This window comes from Ahaetulla prasina, chromosome 3, assembly GCF_028640845.1.
Source record: "Ahaetulla prasina isolate Xishuangbanna chromosome 3, ASM2864084v1, whole genome shotgun sequence".
Lineage (NCBI taxonomy): Eukaryota > Metazoa > Chordata > Lepidosauria > Squamata > Colubridae > Ahaetulla > Ahaetulla prasina.
In genome coordinates, this window is record NC_080541.1 from 160,122,181 (window position 1) to 160,144,775 (window position 22,595).

Here is a 22,595-nt window from a genome sequence, read left to right on the forward strand (position 1 = left end):
AAGGTATTTGTAGCATGGGAGATAAAAGCAACAATGGGCCTGCTGATTCCTCCATACCAAGTCCAATCTGGAGGGTATAGCAAGGGTTGAGAATCAAGGAGAAAACAAAGCATCAAAAATGTATTCTCATAAACACAAATGAATTTGGTTTCTTTCATAGGATACAAAGTATATAAATTAGTAGAAATTATTTTTTAAAGTTTTCTAAAATTATTTCATTGAATTTTAGAAATTTGGGACTATAGTTAAAAAGATGATTATTTAGATACCCTGTACAGGTGGTCCTCAATGTACGGCCACAATTGAGCCCAAAATGTATGTTGTCAAGTGAGAAATTTGTTAAGTGACTTTTGCCCCATTTTACAACTTTTCTTGCCACATTTATTATTGGAGATTTTTTTTTCATTATTAAAGTACTGGCTGTTTCTGTTCAAAATTTAAAATCTCATAAAATGAAACGGAGGAATGTTTTAGAATTATAATATTCTGTATTTGCCAAGTGTGATTGGACACAAGGAAATTGTCTGCAGTGCATAAGCTCTCTATACATACAATCAACAAAGTAACAAATCATAAGATACAGTAATAAATCATAAAATACAACGAACAAAATGATAGTCACCAATAGGAGTAGGTAATGGGAAAGATGAGAAGGATAATAGTAATACAGTCCTACTACTTGGTTGGATATTCCTAGGCGTAAGACAGTGCTGTGGGAATTAAGTGTAATGGCATGGGTGAAAAACTCTAGTTTTGGCATGCAATGCTCTATAGTGACGTCTTGAGGGGAGGAGTTGAAACAGTTTATATCCAAGATGTGAGGGGTCTGTAGATATTTTCCCAGCTCTCTTTCTGACTCATGCAATATACAGGTCAGTGGAAGGCAGGCTGGTTGCAATTGTTTTTTCTCCAGTCCTAATTCTATTGAAATCTCTACCTTATTATACCAATCAGGCAGTTATAGAAGTACAAATGACAAACTCAATTCTTCTGTAGAACAGTATTGGCAGCTCCTTGGGAAATGTGAGTTGGTACCGGAAGAACATTCTTTGTTGTGTTTTAGTCCTAATGTTAGGTATCCATTTCAAGTCCTGAGAGATTATAGAACCCAGAAACTTGAAGGTTTCTACTGCTGATACTGTGTTGGTGATAGAATAGGAGGGCTCTTAAAATCTTCTATCATGTAGAGTTTTAAGTGTGTTCAGTTCTAGATTGTTCTGGCTTCACCAGAGAGACAGTTTAACTAGTCAACATTATACAGCTGATAACTGTTTCTCAATCATTAGTCTAAATCATTATTAATGAAATGCTGTTTTAAAGCACTAGAGAAAATGTGTCAAATTACATATAACTTTTCTCACTAGGTGGCATTATTGCTATGATTATTAAAAATGTCCTTTAAAAACAAAATTGCAGCCAGAAATAGATGTGTGAGAAGTACAGGAGGGCAATTTTTAAAACTTGCAACTCAGTGTGATAGCATCAAGTCTGAGCACTGCAAAATACACATTTCCTGGTAATCAGCACCTTCGGTCACCAGGGAAGGAACAGCCAAGAAGGCCTCTAGAGGAAAAGTAAAAAGAACTTTTGCTATCTGGCCTCCGCAGAAGCCTGTATTTTGCAAAGGGGCTCTCACTGGAAAGCCAACCACCAACCACACGGACCTAAAAGGACTTAACAGGGCTCAGTTCAAACCATGGAAATTACATTACTATTCTGTATAGAAGCCTGTTGCAGTGCAATACCTCATCATAACACTCCCACACCCCAGAAACCTTGTTTCATAATCCCCTCACAGATTTTAACACACACACACACACCTCACACCATATTCCATTACCTAAGCTAAGGGAGTACTAGACAACTAGTCCTACCCAGTATAAATACTAATAATGCTACATAATATGGAAAGGTGGTTAAACCTGTCCCCATGGTGCTTTTTCAAGAGGCAACTGGACTTGCTTGATTTTTCCTTTGAAGACGTTTTGCTTCAGTTGCCTCTTGAAAAAGTCATGACCGGGAGAACTTGAGAATCTCCATAGACGGTATTAAATCTGATACCACCGCCATCCCAAGATTTTGGGCACGTGACCATTCTGCTTCATCTTACACCGCTCCCTTGAGCCACGGACTGCAATTCGCCCCTCGATTAATAATCCCATGGGATCATTTGCCGTTGATGGGAGCCCAGCGTCTTGCGAGCCTGTGCACGACCCAGGGACGGGGAAACCCGCGAACCGTATCCAAAACCCAACCAGGGGATTGGAGGGAAAAGCGAAGACGGGAAAAGGAAAGACGCCCCGGGAAGAGTCCTGGCCACTTTTTGAGCACTCCTGCTTGTGTTGCCGGTTGCCTTTTCTAGTTGAAACCGGAGCGGCGGGCAGAAAAGAGACGCCAAAGTGGGAGCGTTTAGGTTTTTTTTTCTCTCCGAGCGTGCGAGAGACCGAAAGAAAGAAAGAAAGAGGCACCTGATGAATGAAAGCTCCGCCTCCGCCCCTTTAAGAGAGCGGCGGGTTATCTTTCTCGACCACTTGAAGCCCGAGGGCGGCTCGCCAAAGGTGGGAGCGCCGCGATGGAAGGAGATAGACTCGAGCTCCGCTCCCTCTCGCCGCCCGGGCTTCTCCTCTCGTCCTTCGCGCGCGCAACATGACTTTCCGCGGGTTTTATGGGGGCCGCCTCAACTCCACTCCCTTCGCCATGGCCTCCCTCGACGCCGCTTGGAGCCGGGAGAAAGGCAACGGCAGCGGGACCTTCGCGGAGCAATGCGCCTCCGTCTCGGTGGCTTTCCCTTTGACCATGATGATAACGGGCATGGTGGGCAACGGCCTGGCCATGCTGCTAGCCTACCGGGCTTACCAGAAGAAGGAGAACCAGCGGAAGAGGCCGTTCTTACTGTGCATTGGTTCTCTGGCCCTGACGGACCTCGCCGGGCAGTTGCTGACCAGCCCCGTGGTCATCACAGTGTACTTGGCCAATCGGAAATGGCGGGCGGTGGACCCTTCCCAGGGCCTGTGTACCTTTTTTGGCTTGGCCATGACCGTTTTTGGCCTTTGCCCTCTCTTCATCGCAAGTGCCATGGCTGTGGAAAGGGCCCTGGCCATCCAGGCCCCCCACTGGTACACCGGCCACATGAAGACCAGGTTGACCAAGATGGTACTGCTTTGTGTGTGGCTGACTAGTTTTGCCTTTGCTCTCTTGCCCATGATGGGCATTGGGAAGTATACACTTCAGTGGCCGGGCACTTGGTGCTTCATCAGTATGAAGGATCATGAAAATGCCAGGGTGGGCAATGCTGTTTTTGCTTCTACGTTTGCTTTCTTGGGTCTCTTTTCCCTCGCTGTTACTTTGGCATGCAACATGGCAACTATAATTGCACTGGTGTGTCGCTGCTGGTCTAAGAGCTCAACATCCCGATCAAGGAAGCAGTGGGGCAGGATTACCATGGAAACCTTTATCCAGTTGCTGGGAATCATGTGTGTCCTCCTTGCTTGTTGGTCCCCACTTTTGGTAGGTTTCTTTGGTGTGTCCAGTTGCTACAGAGTGGTCTGTTGGCACAAAGCCAGGCTATAAATTGTTGTAGTAAATCTAGTTAGAGAAAACTGGCAATAGTGCATAACTTGTTACAACATATGTGGCAAAAAATTATTACAATGCTCTGATATGTCTTTATGTTTAAAAATGTGAGCGAAAAGAGATGACATCTTAACAAAATTTTAAGTTCATTATTAATCAGTGTGCTATGCAACTTTGGTCAGTGTAATTTTTCTGAATATAACCCCTCTCCTGCCTTAGCTTTATTAAAATTCTGTCCAGACATCTTTCGAGATGAACCCTACACACATTTCTGATTGTCTTTAGCTAAAGATGATTATAACTGAAAGTGGCTGTAGATGTACTTAATTTCATTTTAACCATCATAGCAGTCCCCATTTTATTTTTTTCTTCCTGTTCTTATTGAGATTTCTGCTCGGTATTGTAGATCTTTAGAAAAATAAGAAATGCTTTACCCTGAGGCAGTTGTATATTCTATAACTTCAATAGCTTCCTTCAAAAAAAATGGGAAAGTACTTGAAAACAAGTCAGACTATTTGTCTCCTAACTATGATATTCCAGTCTTGGGGAAGACTTCTGTAATAAGTTGAAACTATGCTTTGAGTTTGGGATTCATTCTTTGCAAAGCATGTGCTTTGCTACCAAACTGAGTTGACTTCATCTGTATAGGAATGAAACAAATGCATTGCATTATGCTGGTGCTTTATTTATCTTTAGTTAAAGAATATGAAGAAGATAGAGCACCAGACTTGGGTATGCATGTTATGTCCTGAATAACTGTTCTATAAGGTATGTATTCAGAGAATGAAAAGGCCCAACTGATCAGCACTGAATACCTGGTTGACTTATAACCCTTTGTGTTAAATTAACAGAAGTTAAGAGAAAAGTATGGGAATACTAGATAGCATCTCAGCCATTGGATCTGTAGGCTAGATATAATCATGGCATGATCTACAGATGAAAATTCAGCTCATGATAACTCATTATACTGGGGGATGTTGAAAGATGTTAAACACTACTCAGATGAGATGAGTAGGAAGGATATTGAATAGCTTTTAGTTTATAAATTATTTTGTTAACTAATAGGTTACAATCATTGAGACCATCCATCTTAAAATTGGACTATAGGTAGCTCACAACCAAAGGATAGAACAATATGTGCAACCATAAAAACAGAAAACAATAGGAAAAAAAAATCTGATGCCACAATCAAGCTTGTCCAACACAATCCACAGTGCTCTTCTACTCCAACCTTCTCCTATCTCAACATATGAGGGGAAAGCCAACCCTTTAAGGGCTTTCTTAAAGCTTAAAAGTGGGGAGGGGCTGTCGGATCTCAAGGGAAGGGTGTTCCGTAGGCCAAGGGCTGCAATGGAAAAGCTTGCTACCTAGGAACTGTAAAATGGCAATATTTAAGGGAAGGGATGCAATATGCTTATCCTATCCAATCTGGTGGGATGGGCAGATGATCATCCCACACACTCTGTCACTGAATGATTTCACCCAGTGGTTGATTTCATCCAGCAGGTGAGAAATCACATTGCAGGGGCCTAGGACCTGACCTCTACCCTCACTAACACTGAGTGAAACTGGGAGCCAAGGAGAAAAGTGGAGAACTGGCCTAAACTGCCCCTTTCCCCACCCCCAAAACAGTCTAAAAGGATATTATGGTTGATAATATTGAGATTTAGGAGACCCGGGATGATTGAACCTGTTCTAAGCCCTCCAAAGATCATGTACAAGCACAATCATGGCCATCTGAGTACCACTCCAATCTGAACCCAGATTGAAAAGGGTTCAAATAATCCACTTCATCCAGGATCCCCTGAAACTGAGGTCCAAACACCTGCCCTGACAGAAGGGGCATGTCGGACAAGAGTTGTTAACAAGTTTGGGTCCAAGGATGGCCTCTCTAGAAGGCAAGTGGTACCATCCTTTCCTTTGGCACATTAACAACTGCTCAGCCCAAGCCATATGCTTTAATATATTTTAAGAGATTGTTACCTTGATTCAGAGATTCTCAAACTGGGTGATGCCATAACTCCTAAAATGTTGCAGTAATATATGTGACTCATTCAAATAAACTAATTATTTTATTAGAAGAAAGTTTTGCAAGAAATAAATATACCACTTGCTTTTAATACAGGTAGTCCTTGTCCTAACAAACATTCATTTTGTTACTGTTTGAAGTTACAATGGCACTGGAAAAAATGATTTATGACCGGTTTCCACACTTACAACTATTCAGCATCTCTATGGTCATGTGATCAAAATTTGGTTGCTTGGCAACTGGCATATATTTATGACAGTTACACTGCCCTGGGGTCATGTAATCACCATTTATAACCTTCCCACAAGCAAAGTCAACGCGGGGGGAGCTGGATTTAACAACCTTAACAACCATGTGATATGGTCACTTAGCCACTGATTCGCTTAACAACTTTGGCAAAAAAGTCATAAAACAGGGCAAAACTAATTTAACTGCCTTTCTTAGCAACAGAAATTTTGGCCTCAGTTGTGAACATACTTGCAGACTCTTTTGGAATTGGTTAGCTATATTTAATATAGTAAGATTCTATGTGACAAGAATAGAAATAATTTAATCTATATGTCAAAACAATGATAAAATTTGCAGCTTTTAAAATATTTTCATGATAAATAAGAAAATAAATTTTAAACAGTGTTTTTAATTAAAAGGGTTAAAATAAGAATTAAGAGCCCTGGTAACACAGTGGTTAGAATGCAGTATTGCAAGCTAATTCTACTCACTGCCAGGAGTTCAATTCTCACCAGGCTCAAGGTTGACTCAGCCTTCCATCCTTCCAAATTCAGTAAAATGAGCCAGATTATTGGGGGCAATATGCAAAAAACCGCTTAGAGAGAGCTGTAAAGCGCTATGAAGCAGCATATAAGTCTGTTGCTATTACTATAATAGATGAAATCTGAACAGTGGGCAGAAATCAGGATAGATAAAAATTGGTGATTTTTTTTTAAAAAAATGGATTTTTTTATTTAAATAAGATTTTTTTATTTTATCAAATTTATTTTATTAAAATGCTTTTGAAATAAAAATCTATCTAAAGATAGTTTTCTATTTAAGATACATTAATAATTTAGTTTATTCAGCATGAAATGGAGCCTGGTTATGTAGCATGAGGCTGTATATCAGTGGTTCTCAACCTGTGGGTCGGGACTCCGTTGAGGGTCGAATGACGATTTGCCAGGGATCGCCTAAGACCATCGGAAATATGGGAAGTATACTTGCAAGTTGAAGAATCGCGCTCCAATGGTTGACTCCACAAGTTAGCTGCAGGCTCTTCAAATCGCTAGCCGAATTCGGCTTCAGGCGCAATGAATTAAAAAAGAGAGAAATCTTTGCTCTGATGTCTCCCTCTCAAGCCAGCTGCAATCACTCCCAATCGCTAGCCTAATCTGTCTTCAGGCACGATAAACTTAATAGGGGAGGAGTCTGCTTTAATGCCTCCGTCCTCAAGGCAATCGCAAGCAGTTCAGATTGCTAGCCAATACGGCTTCAGGCGCAATAAATTCAAAACGAAAATAATTTTACGGTTGGGGTTGCCACATCGTGGGGAATTGTTTAAAGGGGTCGCAGCACTATAAAGGTTGAGAACCACTGCTGTATATTCTGCAATATTAGGACTCTCAGTGAGTCAAAAGCGGGTCAGAGGAGGAGCTTCTGCAGGACAGTTGCTCTTTAAAAATTATGATTTAAATCAAGTCTTTTTACTAGTGATTTAAATCGTGATTTAAAGTGACTTGATTTAAATCAAATCCACCCTGGCAGAAATGCTGAACTTTGTTTCCAAAAGTACTCCAGAGATTGCAGGTACAGTAGAATCTCTGGTCATGAACGCTTCTGACCATAACCAAATCGAGTTCTGACCAAAAAAGTCACAAGTTTTTTTCTACAACCTATTTCTCCTTCCGCAGCTTTTTTTTTTTTTTTTTTTTTTTGTAATTGCCAAATTTCCAAAATTAGGTTTGGGTCACGACCAAATCAGGTTGCGATCAAAGTTATGGGATGAATTATGATCTTGACCAGAAATTCTACTATATATGAAAGGCCGCAGTAGAAGTAGCTAACTATCAAGCAATCTTCCCAAACATTAGCATTGGACGCTGATCAAAACTCATTACAAGCTTTGCTGAGACAAGCTGGATGTTGCCATCTCCAGGAACACTAGAGGCAAGTTCTGACAGTGATTTTGCTTACAAGCACCCCACCCCAAATTTGTAACCCCTCTCCAATCTGCTTTTAATGTCCTAAGGGTCACAAACCATGACCAAAGCAAAGAACCTTGTTCTATGCAATCTATTGTGGTATTTCACCTGTTTTAGTTTTCTACTGCTAATGAGAGTTGTGCATTTAATCTGCAATTTTTGCTGTTAACTCCTGGGGAGTTATTTACAGGAAAGTTTATTCATTTAATAAATAAATGCATGAAACAGCTTAGCTTCAATTGTTAATTTCCCAATTGTGTTACTTTTGACCTTGAAGGCTCACCCACAAGTAGCAGAGAAAAAGTTTTTAATGAGGCTTAGTGGGTGAATTAGTCTGCAGTCCATTGTGGCACATTTTCACTTGTTCCCAATCCCATCTCTCTTTTATAGAAATCACAGGATAATGTAATCATAGAGCTAGTTAGTTTGACTATTCTTCAGTTACGGATTAGTTTGGACTAAAAGTAAATGATCATTTTTAAAATCTGAACATCTCTCTGTTTATATTATTCAGCAAACATAATCTGTATTAAACTAAACATTTTGCCTTTTCTTCAAGCCTAGCAGCACTTTGCAAAGAAAAAACTGAATTTACACACATTACTTCAAAATAGTTTCTGCTGCCAGTGATAACAAAAAAAATATTGCTTGAGATATTTGTACGAACAAGGGCAACAAAACGTCATTTGTGGCATTTTATTTCCATTTATGACTATTACAGTACCTTGTATTCATTTTGATATATGAATTAGCTTTCTAATCTTGACCAGCCTCCAAGTTGTTCATGGAAGCAGCTCTTTTTTACCCCAGTAGAATGATGGGAAAACAAATTCAATTGTAAACAGAGACATCTGCATAATCGAATGCTTTCATTAAAATAAATAAAAACAATATCATAGCCTAAGCTTCACCCCTTTGTTTTTGTATATGACATCATGGCACACATAAAAGGGACAGATTTTACACTGTATTGACACAAGGCTGCCTTCTTCATTTGACACACACGTACCCTGGCAGACACTGCAGATTGTAAAATTGTGATTTTTCCAAGGCACCCACACCTTCCCAAATTAAAATGAATACAGATTGTAGAGTTAAGAGTAGACAGGCTGTATGAACTTGCTCCATCTACTTTTTTTTCTGAAATGTGCCATTCGGAGGCAAAGTACAGCTCTTGGCACAGAAAAAAGAAAATTGCACACCTAATGCTTTGCGGGAGCATTCAGACACTAATGCCTACTAACCTATATATATAACTGATACTTCCTTTTTAGTCTAAATATTTTAATGGTAGTTATAGGTCTGAGTTCTTGTGTAACAGTAGCAATAACAATAGCAGTAATAATACTATAATCAGCAGTAGCGATACTAGTACTAATAGAATATTCTTTTATTGACCATGTGAGATAGGACACGCAAGGAATTTGTCTCCAGTACATAAGCTCTCAGTGCACACCCAAAGAACAAAGTGATAATCATAATATACCAATAGGAGAAGATAATAGGAAAGATGAGAAGGATAATAGCAATAATGTCCTACTACATGGATAAATATTCTTAAGCATAAGACAATGCTGTGGGAATTAGTTAGCAAAGTGATGTCTTGAGGGGGGGTCTTTTTATCTAGTTGTTTTAGCATGTAATGCCTATAGCGATATCCCAAGGGGAGGAGTTGAAACAGTTTATTTCTAGGATGTGAAAAATCTATAGATATTTTCTCAGCTCATACACTATAGGTCCTTAGTGGAAGGCAGGCTGGTTGCGGTTGTTTTTTCTGCAGTCCTAACTACTCGTTGAAGCCTATACCTGTCCAGTTTGGTTGCTATGCCAAACCAGATAGTTATAGAAATACAAATGACAGACTCAGTAATTCCTCTATAGAACTGTATCAGCAGCTCCTTGTGCAGTCTGAGCTTTCTGAGTTGGCGCAGGAAGAACATTCTTTGTTGGGCTTTTTTGATGATGTTTTTGATGTTAGGTGTCCATTTCAATTCCTAAGAAATTATAGAAATTTAAAGGTCTCTACTATTGATACTGTGTTGTCTAATATTGTAAGAAGTGGTAGAATAGGAGGCCTTCATCTAAAATCCACTGTCATTTCTACAATTTTAAGTGGGTTCAGCTCCAGATTGTTCCAGTTGCACCACAGGGCCAGTTGTTCAACCTCCCATCTGTAGGCAGACTCATCACATCTCGAATGAGACCAATGACTGTTGTATCATAAGAAACCATAATTTCATTTTGACATTTCCCTTGTGCCATGTAAACTGATCCTACAGGCCAAAGAAATGCTGTACTTCCTAAAGATGATGATAAACACTGCCAATAGATTTGGAGAATTAAGATGATTGAATTACAAGTTATGCTATTTTATCTTATGTTCATATGTATGACAGAAATGTGCTAAATGTTTAATTCCTTAACCTTAAAATGTATATGTGTGGCTTGAACTATACTACATGCCCATTTTTTTTGCAGATCTACTTTATTAATTTATACCCCATTTTTCCAATTATTTGAAAAAAATAAGTTTAGATTTATATCTCACTTTTCCTCCAGGAACTCAGAGCACAATGCTGTATGTATTCTTTTTCCTCCACATCAATGATCTTGTGAGCTAAGATGGGCTGAAAGAGTAGCTAAGCCAAAATCACTGATTTATTTTCCATGGCTGAGGATGGATCTTCCTTGTTCCAGTCCAACAACTTTAAGCATTACATCACATAGATTGTCTCTGGCAATCTAGCCAAGTTAAACCATTGCAATAAAAACAAAACCTTGTGACCATGTCTTCTTACCCTTACCCTTGGTAAGGAAAGAGTGATAGAGTGTAATTCAGTGCCAACTGTATCACTGTTACACATGTCTCATATGCAAAGGGCTCAGCATGTAAGGAAATCTTGGCTCACTGTAGGCATCTCTCAGCCCCTAAAAGCTAAATATATTTATTTTTGTATAAATTTAATCAATTACATTCTTCATCCATTGCAGCCTCATCATGAAAGCATATGTTCCTAATATGTGCTTATAATTTATCAAAACAGTTTTTACAGTTGTAGTTTTATTAGTTGTTGAGGAGCTTAAAGGTAAAGGTTCCCCTCGCACATATGTCCTGACTCTAGGGGGTGATGCTCATCTCCGTTTCAAAGCCGAAGAGTCAGCACTGTCCAAAGACATCTCCATGGTCATGTGGCCAGCATGACTCAATGCCAAAGGCGCGCAAAACGCTGTTACCTCCCCACCAAAGGTGGTCCCTATTTTACTACTTGTATTTTTTACCTGCTTTTGAACTGCTAGGTTGGCAGAAGCTGTAACAGGAGCTCACCCTGTTACATGGCACTAGGGATTCGAACCACTGAACTGCCAACAAGCCTCAGCATCTTACCCTCTGAGCCATTGCATCCCTTGTTGAGGAGCTTAAAGCATGTTTATAGATACTAGGATATCCAGAATATGACAGTATCAATGATCTGGATAATTTTTTTTTAAATCTCTTTAAACGATCAAGGTGACTTGAGTTGATCCTGATTTAGCCTGTTGTTTTTTTATCTATCATGCACTGAGTTAAAGCTCTTGAAGTGACTATCTAATGCACACATATAACACTGCAATCAGACAGGCAAATAAGCAGTTGTTTTCATTAGTCTCCTTTGTATTTCACAATGTAGATTGAATCATTGAATCACCTAATAAATAGTGGATGTGATTGTGATACAAGAGCACTCTTAAACATTTCAAACACCAAATGGTTTTATCTTTTGGTATGGATATTGACATTTCCTGTAGATGTTGACTTTCACTATAGAAACCAGAGCCTCAGTAAAACATAGAATAGTTTTTCAGTGAGAATTTGGCAGATTGATACAAATATCCAAATGGAAAAATACACGTCTCCTAAATTAACTTTGTTCGTTTGCTATTCTAAATTTGGTGCTAGTTGCAACCTTACCCTGTTGGCAGCTGAAATTTGTTTGAGATAAATGCTGGCAACAAAGAAAAGAGAGGAAATGTTTTTTTGACAGGGTAAAGGAAACCTAGGTGTCTCAAAGACAAAAAATTCCCATAAACCCCATTCCTGAATCTAGCACTTTATCTCTAAATTATTGTCAAACTCTGAGGTAAAAAAAAGTAATACATTAAGTCATTCAGATTAATAGAAAAAGTTTTAAGTCTTATTTTTTTCAAGTAAAATAAAACTTCCAGAAAGAACAGAACAGCAATGGGAAACCTATAAGCAGATGTTGGAGCTGCTGAGAGCCAGAGCTTACTTTTAATGTATAAAAATCCTTGCCTTGTAGTTGTGACTCATGCTATCAATACCATCCAGGAGCATTTGATGTTTGAACCATAATATGCCAATCCTGCTTCTTTAATGTGCTGGATCAAGTCATAATCACTATTTTCCCGAGATTTGTGCATCTAAATTTTTCGTTGTGATTTTTTGACTCCTGGCATATTTTTCCTCTCATGCACTTTATTTCCTCTCTCCTAGTCTCATCTTTTGTTAATATTTTTTCTGTGACAGAGTCCAAATTAGGGACTCCCTCACCAAAACAGATGAGGGCTCTTTTTCTCTCCTTTCCCTTCTCCCTCTTTTCTTTCCTTTAGTTTTAAATGGTGTATGAAGGTGGGAGGTACACTACACAATATACAATATATTCTTAATGAGTTTTAACAGGGTTCGGTTTAATACAGGTAGTCCTCAACTTACAACACAATAGAGCCCAACATTTCTGTTAAGTTGTTGTTAAATGAGTTTTGCCCCATTTTACGACCTTCCTTGCCACAGTTGTTAAGTCAATCATTTTCAGTTGATAACACAGTAACACAATTGTTAAATGAATATGGCTTTCTCAATGATTTTTGCATGTCAAAAAGATTGCAAAACGTGATCACATGACCTTGGGACAGAGCAATGGCCATAAGTGTGAACCAGTTGCCAAGCATCTGAATTTTGATCACATGATCATGAGGCTGCTACAAAGTGCTGCTACTTCTTAAGTATGAAAAATGGTCATAGGTTACTTTTCAGTGTCATTGTAACGTTGAACACTCACTAAATGAACTGTTGTAAATCGAGGACTATCTGTATTTTGTTTCACTCAGCTCATTTTTATGGATTTTATATAGAATTAATTTTCCTAATTTATTTTAAAGATGGTTTGTGCTTAATTTGATGGTTATAAAAAATTTCATAGATTAATTTAATTTCCAAGTTTTATATCACTCTGGAGGTGCTTTCAGGAAGAATCATAAATGTTTTAATAAAAAAATAAATTAGCTAATAGAATATATTTAATTCAGAGTTGAACTGGGACTCCATACTATAGGTACTGCTTGAAACACAAGTACCTTATTTGGAACACAAATGAACAGTTGGGCATTAACTGTATGCAATATTTTGCAAAATCCTTGTGCCAGGAAACTGGCTTTAGGTAACAACTTATCCGTTTCCTTTTGTCAGACAGAGACCAAGGCATATACTGTAACAGGGGGAGGGGGGGAGTTTTTTAAAAAAAGGAAAAATGGCAGCACTCCAAGGCCAAATGCACACAAAAACATGCAATTCCCCACTCATCCTGGTTACAACCTCCTTTTTTCCCCATTTCCACCACACAGCTTTTGCTATATCAGCCTGTATTCAGTATCATCCAGTTCCCTTCTGTTGGGACCCTGACTGCAAAGTCAGTCTCCACAAGATATCCCATGATAAGAAAACATTCTTGTAAAAAAAGAAAGAAAGAAACAATAGGAGAGAACTAACCCAACCCCAGCAAACTCTCCAGGGGTGCACGAGGCAACTAAAGGTAAGAATAGGATGGAGGGGGGTGGAAATGGAACATATGCAAGTAATGTGTTTGATTAGACTGTTGATTTGAGGTCCAAGTTTAGCAATTTGGTTGCAAACGTTTCTTCACCATTCAAGAAGATATCGTCAGTGCATTTTGAATTGTGCTTGTCTGTCAGAACACAGGTCTTTAAAAAGATAGTTAAAGACCTGTGTTCTGACAGACAAGCACAATTCAAAGCACACTGACGATGTATCCTCAAATGGAGATGAAATGTTTGCAATCAAATTGCCAAGCTCAAAGCTCAAACCAACAGCCTAAATATCAACCCAAGCTACTAATATTCAAACACATTTCAATCTGTTTGATACCCACAGCACAGGACTAGAATTTAGGACAGTGGCCACCAGTTTCTTAATTCATAATTCATCTTATAAATTAGTTATGCAAACTGTCCTCCCAAGCAATATTTTTCAGGATATTGTTTAATTGAACTGAAAGAAAATACATGAAATGTTTTCAGAAGCTGGGCAGGAGAAACTCGTTTTCTCATTTGGAATGAAATGTAAGCATTTCCAGGAGGAATATCTGCAATCAGTGTGAGGTTCAATTGTGTTAATGCCCAAGGACCATCGCACTTCAGTGCATTTTGTAACAGAAAGCCTGGCTGCCTTATATCCTTACATCCTCCACTTTTTCTCGGAAGACTAATTTGGCATGACTAGGTAAATGTTCCACACCTTTGAATGTGTTTGCATGACATGGCTGAATAAGGGAGGATCCTTTCACCAAAGCAGCCCTGAGCATGTTTTTAATGAAAATTGCTCTTGTGTTATCTTGCAGTTGACTGGCTATTGCATGATATCATGCCCCAGGTGTAACCAACTTAAGGATGTTACATAAATACAGCTAGTGCATAAGTGCAATATACAGTGATGCACAATTAATAACAGAAATGGGTTTCAAAAATTTGCTCACGCTTTAAAATAAAAAAGGTCAAAATTATGACATAATGTTTTTATTTGTAGGGAAGTGGAAAAGAAAGGCAGGAGGTCAGGTGATCTCAGCATGACAGGAATTAAATATAGCTTCTGATTTGCTTAATTAGGGCCTGGGTACTTACGGGACCGCCTGCTGTTACCACATGCCTCCCACCGACCCGTACGCTCTCACAGAGAGGGACTTCTCAGGGTGCGGTCCGCCAAGCAATGTCGGCTGGCGGCCCCCAGGGGAAGGTCCTTCTCTGTGGGGGCTCCCACACTCTGGAACGAACTTCCCCCGGGTTTACACCAAATACCTGACCTTCGGACATTCCGTCGCGAACTGAAGGCACATCTTTTTATTCGCGCGGGGCTGTCTTAAATTGAATTTTATTAGATTTTTAAAATTTCTTATTAACTAATTTTAAATGGGGTTTTTAGCTCACTGTATATTTTAATTTTCAGGCCAATTTTAAAATAAGTTTTTTAATTGTATTTTAAATTATATATTGCATTGTCTGTTTTATTTTTGCCTGTACACCGCCCTGAGTCCTTCGGGAGAAGGGCGGTATAGAAATCAAATAAATAAATAATAAATAAATAATTGTAATACATATTATATTGTATTAATTTATTTGAACAGAAAATAGCAGTTGGGTTAATATTAATTAATAAAACACCTATTCAGAATATTCTGTAACAAATTTCTTAATGGAAAAATCATGTAACATTAAAATCTGATAGTCTGAACTCTGGTTATATTTACTCTTATCCCTTTCATGTAGAATTAAATTAAAAGGCAGCTGTGCTTTTGGTGTTTCTGAAGGAAATGGAGAATTGCAGAAGTGCTGATTGAGGGTAAAAAAAGTGAATGCCAAATAATTCATGGAAAAATAAATACCACTTAGCTTTTTATCAGAATATATTCCTTGTCTGCATTAAATAGAATCAAACTGTAATCTTATATCTAACTGATATAATTTCATGATATAATTATAATATAATTGAAATGTATAATTATATGAAAAAAATGGTCTGATTCTAAGGGTATAGTATAATCCTATTCAGTCTTCAGATTTAAATGAGTTAGAATGATAGATATTAATAGAATGTTAATTTTCCTGAGGATATTATACAGTTTGTCAGATATGTGAGTCATTAATAGAGCTGGAATTTGACTTTTTTTTCTTTTTCTTTTTTTTTGCATTTATATCCCGCCCTTCTCCGAAGACTCAGGGCGGCTTACACTATGTCAAGCAATAGTCTTCATCCATTTGTATATTATATACAAAGTCAACTTATTGCCCCCAACAATCTGGGTCCTCATTTTACCTACCTTATAAAGGATGGAAGGCTGAGTCAACCTTGGGCCTGGTGGGGCTTGAACCTGCAGTAATTGCAAGCAGCTGCTGTTAATAACAGACTGTCTTACCAGTCTGAGCCACAGAGGCCCATACAGCCACATTGAAAATAGATTTAATAATTTTCTAGAAGTTAAAAGATTTTTCATGATTCAAACTGAAAAGGCAATTTACCCCCTGAGAGTGGTTATGATTAAATGTGAATGTATTTCTCCCACACTGATTTCTTTACTGATTCAGCTGGTTTTCATAATGGCTTAAAACCTGCAAAATATTTTTATTAGAAACCTAGTTGAGAGAAAAGTAGTAATTGGAAATAATGAATTTCTTTTTAAAATCGATTATTCCTGAAGTCTTTGGATTAATGAATTTATATGGGTTAAAATAAAAATAATTTTTATTGGCAAGTTTTTTCTAACTTATGAAATATTAAAAACTATGTATTTTGTTCTGTATTTATATATTGTATTTTAACTGCCATAAGCTCAAAGTCATATATTTAATATAGGCAGCTATATAAATTGAATAATACAATTATAGTTATTCTTTCTGCCATTCTTCTGGAGAAAGTATTAGAAAAAGCAACCAAGAATTACTGAAGGGCTGGATAACTGCCCTATAGGAAAGAACAGAGTCTTTGAGAGTATGTGGTTCAGAAAAGTTGTCAATAAAAGGAGAACTAAGAACGTGGGTAAGGAGAATTTTATCTTCTTCCCAATTTTAGATTCTGATTCCTTCTAGCAAAGCAGAAAAAGATGTAACTGAAAACAGAAAAGAGGGAAACATTTTCCTTCTAGTCAAGCACACCTTCGGGAAACTTTTGCGTTCATGTTCTATCAAGTTCTTCGTTTGTAGCAACCACAAATATTTTCTCCAAGATGATCTACCCCTAACTTGTCCTTTCAAGTCTTCCAATGGTGCAGTCATCACCTCTGTAATCAAAGTCTATCTCTACGAATTTTTAGCAACCGTACAGAAGAGATTTATCCCTGCTAGATTTTTTTACTTCCCTGCATTGTTTGTTGCCCTGAAATGCCTGGTGATCTCCCTCCAAGTATAATAATGCCTGACCCTACTTATAGAATGAATTGTTACAACATACAATGATAGTTACCAGTTTTAAAAGATTGGCCAAATGTATGAAGGATAATATTATAATAGCTAGTTGGTCATAATAGCTATGTATTATTTCCGGTTTCTCAGTATCTGTTTCTGGCAAAGGAAACTAAGATGTGTGCCATCACATTCTTTTGATATAAGGTATACAAGTTATCTGGTTGCCCATCTTGAAAGCGGTACATTAAACAAGATGACACAACTAAGTAGATCCCCTCCCCTCAACTCGCAAAATGCCTTTCTTGTTCCACAAAAAACAAGATTCAGAGTAGCTTCTTTGTGGCTTTCTTGAGATCTTCCGCGTTTGATGTATCAGAGTTCCCACTAAATCTTAAGAGTGATGCAGCTGTCTTGGTTCTGGATTCGGAGCAGCCGGAAAGGAACTTGAAGAAGAATTTGTGAAGAAATCGTATTTTCTGTGCTTCCATTATGACTCTTTAATTCAAAAAACTAGAGCAGCTCTTCCCCACAAGACTCAGGAATATTGTTCTCCCTTAATATTACTAACTATTATACAGGTGGTCCTCAACTTACATTGTTCACTTAGTGATAATTCAAAGTTACAACGGCACTGAAAAAAGTGATTTATGACCGTTTTTCACACTTGCGAGCATGGCAGCATCCCCACACTCATGTGATCAAAATTCAGCCACTTGGCAACTGACTCATATTTATGACAGTTGCCGTATCCTGGGGTCATGTGATCCCCTTTTGTGATGTTCTTATAAGCAAAGTCAATGGGGAAACCAGATTCACATAACAACTGTGTCATTAACTTAACAACTGCAGTGATTCCCTTAACAATTGTGGGCAGGAAAGGTTATAAAATGGGGCAAATTTACTAAACAAATGTTTCACTTAGCCACAGAAATGTTGGTCACAATTGTGGCCGTAAGTCAAGGACTACCTGTACTGTATAAAAGAATGATTTAAAGTATTGCCTTGAGTAATAATAGCATACTTCTTTTTGCTCTTTCTTTTTTTTTCTTTTAGGTGACAATGTTGAAAGTGACTTTTAACCCCAACCCTATGAATCAATGCAGACAATCCTGTAATCAAAGTCTATCTCTACGAATTTTTAGCAACCGTACAGAAGAGATTTATCCCTGCTAGATTTTTTTACTTCCCTGCATTGTTTGTTGCCCTGAAATGCCTGGTGATCTCCCTCCAAGTATAATAATGCCTGACCCTACTTATAGAATGAATTGTTACAACATACAATGATAGTTACCAGTTTTAAAAGATTGGCCAAATGTATGAAGGATAATATTATAATAGCTAGTTGGTCATAATAGCTATGTATTATTTCCGGTTTCTCAGTATCTGTTTCTGGCAAAGGAAACTAAGATGTGTGCCATCACATTCTTTTGATATAAGGTATACAAGTTATCTGGTTGCCCATCTTGAAAGCGGTACATTAAACAAGATGACACAACTAAGTAGATCCCCTCCCCTCAACTCGCAAAATGCCTTTCTTGTTCCACAAAAAACAAGATTCAGAGTAGCTTCTTTGTGGCTTTCTTGAGATCTTCCGCGTTTGATGTATCAGAGTTCCCACTAAATCTTAAGAGTGATGCAGCTGTCTTGGTTCTGGATTCGGAGCAGCCGGAAAGGAACTTGAAGAAGAATTTGTGAAGAAATCGTATTTTCTGTGCTTCCATTATGACTCTTTAATTCAAACAACTAGAGCAGCTCTTCCCCACAAGACTCAGGAATATTGTTCTCCCTTAATATTACTAACTATTATACAGGTGGTCCTCAACTTACATTGTTCACTTAGTGATAATTCAAAGTTACAACGGCACTGAAAAAAGTGATTTATGACCGTTTTTCACACTTGCGAGCATGGCAGCATCCCCACACTCATGTGATCAAAATTCAGCCACTTGGCAACTGACTCATATTTATGACAGTTGCCGTATCATGGGGTCATGTGATCCCCTTTTGTGATGTTCTTATAAGCAAAGTCAATGGGGAAACCAGATTCACATAACAACTGTGTCATTAACTTAACAACTGCAGTGATTCCCTTAACAATTGTGGGCAGGAAAGGTTATAAAATGGGGCAAATTTACTAAACAAATGTTTCACTTAGCCACAGAAATGTTGGTCACAATTGTGGCCGTAAATCAAGGACTACCTGTACTGTATAAAAGAATGATTTAAAGTATTGCCTTGAGTAATAATAGCATACTTCTTTTTGCTCTTTCTTTTTTTTTCTTTTAGGTGACAATGTTGAAAGTGACTTTTAACCCCAACCCTATGAATCAATGCAGAGAATCCTGTAACCAAACCCAAAGTACAGAACAGCAGCCAGAATGCAACTTCTCCTTAACCCATATCCGCTTGGCTTCACTGAATCAGATCCTGGACCCCTGGGTTTACTTGCTGCTTAGGAAGATCTTCGTGCAGAAGTTTTGTCAGGTAGCCCGGGCCATTTCATGCTACTCTCAGGACAAATGGAAAGGGCAACGTATCATTTTACCCAACAAAATCAGACGCACAACAGTTTGAATCAACTTTCATATCGATACTTTCTTTTAGCTCAAGTGTTTTCCTTACTGTGAATCTCGGCATCCAGCACATGTCCATTTGTGTCTGCAAATTAATTGCGGGGAAGTTAAGGTTAAGTGGAGTTCTTTTTTTAATTCACCAATTTAAATTTATCTAAGCAGGGGTAAAGCTGATTAGATGAAGGCTACAGACTAGGGTTTTTAAAAAATGGTAGAAGATGGCCATAGCAAATCAGTTCTTGAATGCTTCCAAGAAAATTGCGTGTCCATGAAATCACCAGCAATTAAAATAATTCTGGTAATCAACATTGCATTTTTGAACATTTGGGGGAAAGAACTATTAATGGAAATAGGTTATTGCAATATCAGGGAGTATCGGGAATAATCATGTTTCTTGGGTCTGAAAAATGTGGTCCAGGACCTGTGCAATATTGCAATTGTGTCAAATTTTATATTTAGTAAAAACTTGCCAAATTTGAGATTGTTCTATTGAGGATCTGATTGGGCATGTGACTGATTCCCATCTTGCACCAAGACAAATTCCTTGTGTGTCCAATCACACTTGGCCAATAAAATTCTATTCTATTCTATTCTATTCTATTCTATTCAGGGAGCACCAAGGACTCCACTACCAAATTAGTTCCAATCAAATTATTTCAATTCCCTCAGTGGAATAAAATATTTTATAACAGATATGTAGGATCACCGAAGTTAGACAAAATACTATTTAACCTTTTGTTAAGCTTTTAGCTTTGCAGCTATACGTACTTTTAATGGCACCTACAAGGTCTGGCTATTCTTTTCATCCAAGCAACATGGTGTGGTTTTTTTTTAATTTTCTCAGGTTTTCTTTTTATTGACTTATTCTATTTAGCTATTTTATATTATATTTCTTAAGTACGTTTGCTCATTTAATTGTATCCAAGAACTGTTAAAAAAAGAAAATAAACAGAATATAGCCAATTATTTAAATAACCAAATTATATAAACTTGTACTTTTCTACAATTAATTGCAAAACTAAACATATATTTTTCTTCTATTTCTACTATGTTGTAAAATTTTGACTTTATTTTTAGGAAAGTAATTTTAAAAAAATTCACAAGCCAATGGGAAACCATGTTCATTTGAAGCAGATCCTATCTTGGTGCCACAAACAGTTGTTAATGCATACATGTAAGAGGCATTTTGGAACACCATTGTATTTCAAGTTTAGTGACATAGTCTAAAAATTTATCGCCAATTCTGAACTTGCTTGTTTCTCTTACTGAAAAAATGTGGGGAATCTTCACACAGCTGTGAAAAGCACTGTCTTATCAGACTTTCAGTTGTATCTCAGAGTTATCTAGACAAGTTCAGGTCTTGCAGTCTTCTGTTCAAATCTTTGTCTTGGTGCCAATTTTTAATAAAAGCCCTGAAAATTATTCACTAAGAATGAGCCTCTGCATAGGCTTGAACATCTGGTGCTGTGCACCAAAGGCTCCACTGCTTGAAAGAGGGCTCCCAGCAGCTGAAGGAAGAATATCTAGCTTGGTATGTTGCTTTTTGGGGTTTCTGTTTAATTTACCTGGTACAGTTAAACAATAAAGCTTAAAATTCTCCTTATATATTGGTTGTTCATTTTTTCTGGATCCTCAAAAGAACCATTTGACTGGTATTTGCCTGATACTTGACAAAACAATACCTAGCTGATTTTGGATGATCCCTTCCTACCGCTGCTGAAAAAAAAAATCAGGCTTGGGCTTCATTAATACACGAATGGGATTCCACACAAAAAACAAAACAGCATTGTAGGTTAGATTTGGAAATCTGAAAAATACCTTGCAGAAAAGAGTAGCAATGTATTTCTTTATTGCTGTCAAGAAAACCAGATTGATTTACCCATGTAATCAAGCTTGACTTAAATGAATGCTTATTTTTTAGGCATGAATAAGGTACATTGCCCATGCCTTTCTGAAAGAAAATTCTTTATTTTCTATGACACAAATCCAAATTATTGTCATTTTTGATGATGCTAATATGTGATGTGCTCCACATGTTTTGGACTTGGAGTTCATTATTTCTAGCCAAAGGTAGTGACATATGGGATTCATAGCTAAGATCCAACTCTCATGTCAGCCTCTGGATTGGCTAGAAAAAGGATATACCACAAACTTCAAAGAAATAGTTAAAGACAAATAGGCTGAAAGCAAGGAACAAAAAAAAAGACAGAAATAATCAAAGGGCCAACATTTGAAAAAGTTTTACTCATAACCTACGTTGCTCAACAGAGTGAAACAAGACTGTGAAAATACAACGGATTTCCAACAACAGATTAACTTTCTCCTTCACTTGTGCTTTTAATACCTAAACCAGTGGTAGTCAACCTGGTTCCTACCATCCACTAGTGGGCGTTCCAGCTTTCATAGTGGGCGGTAGGGGTTTTGTCCAATACTGAAGTACTTTTCTTTTTTTTTAATTTAATTGACTTTTTAAAAAATTCACAAGCCAATGGGAAACCATGTTCATTTGAAGCAGATCCTATCTTGGTGCCACAAACAGTTGTTAATGCATACATGTAAGAGGCATTTTGGAACACCATTGTATTTCAAGTTTAGTGACATAGTCTAAAAGTTTATCGCCAATTCTGAACTTGCTTGTTTCTCTTACTGAAAAAATGTGGGGAATCTTCACACAGCTGTGAAAAGCACTGTCTTATCAGACTTTCAGTTGTATCTCAGAGTTATCTAGACAAGTTCAGGTCTTGCAGTCTTCTGTTCAAATCTTTGTCTTGGTGCCAATTTTTAATAAAAGCCCTGAAAATTATTCACTAAGAATGAGCCTCTGCATAGGCTTGAACATCTGGTGCTGTGCACCAAAGGCTCCACTGCTTGAAAGAGGGCTCCCAGCAGCTGAAGGAAGAATATCTAGCTTGGTATGTTGCTTTTTGGGGTTTCTGTTTAATTTACCTGGTACAGTTAAACAATAAAGCTTAAAATTCTCCTTATATATTGGTTGTTCATTTTTTCTGGATCCTCAAAAGAACCATTTGACTGGTATTTGCC

At 37.8% G+C, this 22,595-nt stretch overlaps 1 protein-coding gene across 3 annotated transcripts; it reads left to right on the plus strand.

Annotated features, from left to right (window-relative positions):
- On the plus strand, positions 1-19,857 carry PTGER3 (prostaglandin E receptor 3). Of its 3 annotated transcripts, none has more exons than XM_058178610.1 (3): positions 1-3,507; positions 4,270-4,341; positions 19,267-19,386. In XM_058178610.1, exons 1-2 carry the CDS (start codon positions 2,647-2,649, stop codon positions 4,327-4,329), a joined length of 921 nt encoding a protein of 306 aa, XP_058034593.1. In that variant the 5' UTR covers positions 1-2,646; the 3' UTR covers positions 4,330-4,341; positions 19,267-19,386. The 3 variants fall into 3 exon arrangements, with proteins under 3 accessions (XP_058034593.1, XP_058034592.1, XP_058034591.1); XM_058178609.1 differs by lacking the exon at positions 19,267-19,386 and adding an exon at positions 18,034-18,072; XM_058178608.1 differs by lacking the exon at positions 4,270-4,341 and having other exon boundaries at positions 19,267-19,857.
- The last annotated feature ends 2,738 nt before the right edge of the window (positions 19,858-22,595 follow it).

Bases quoted from the DNA above. Each gene is read 5' to 3' on its own strand.
- PTGER3 (XM_058178608.1), top strand. From the start codon at position 2,647: ATGACTTTCCGCGGGTTTTATGGGGGCCGCCTCAACTCCACTCCCTTC. The intron at 3,508-19,266 runs GTAGGTTTCTTT...TTTTTCTTTTAG, and splicing joins CTTGTTGGTCCCCACTTTTG to GTGACAATGTTGAAAGTGAC.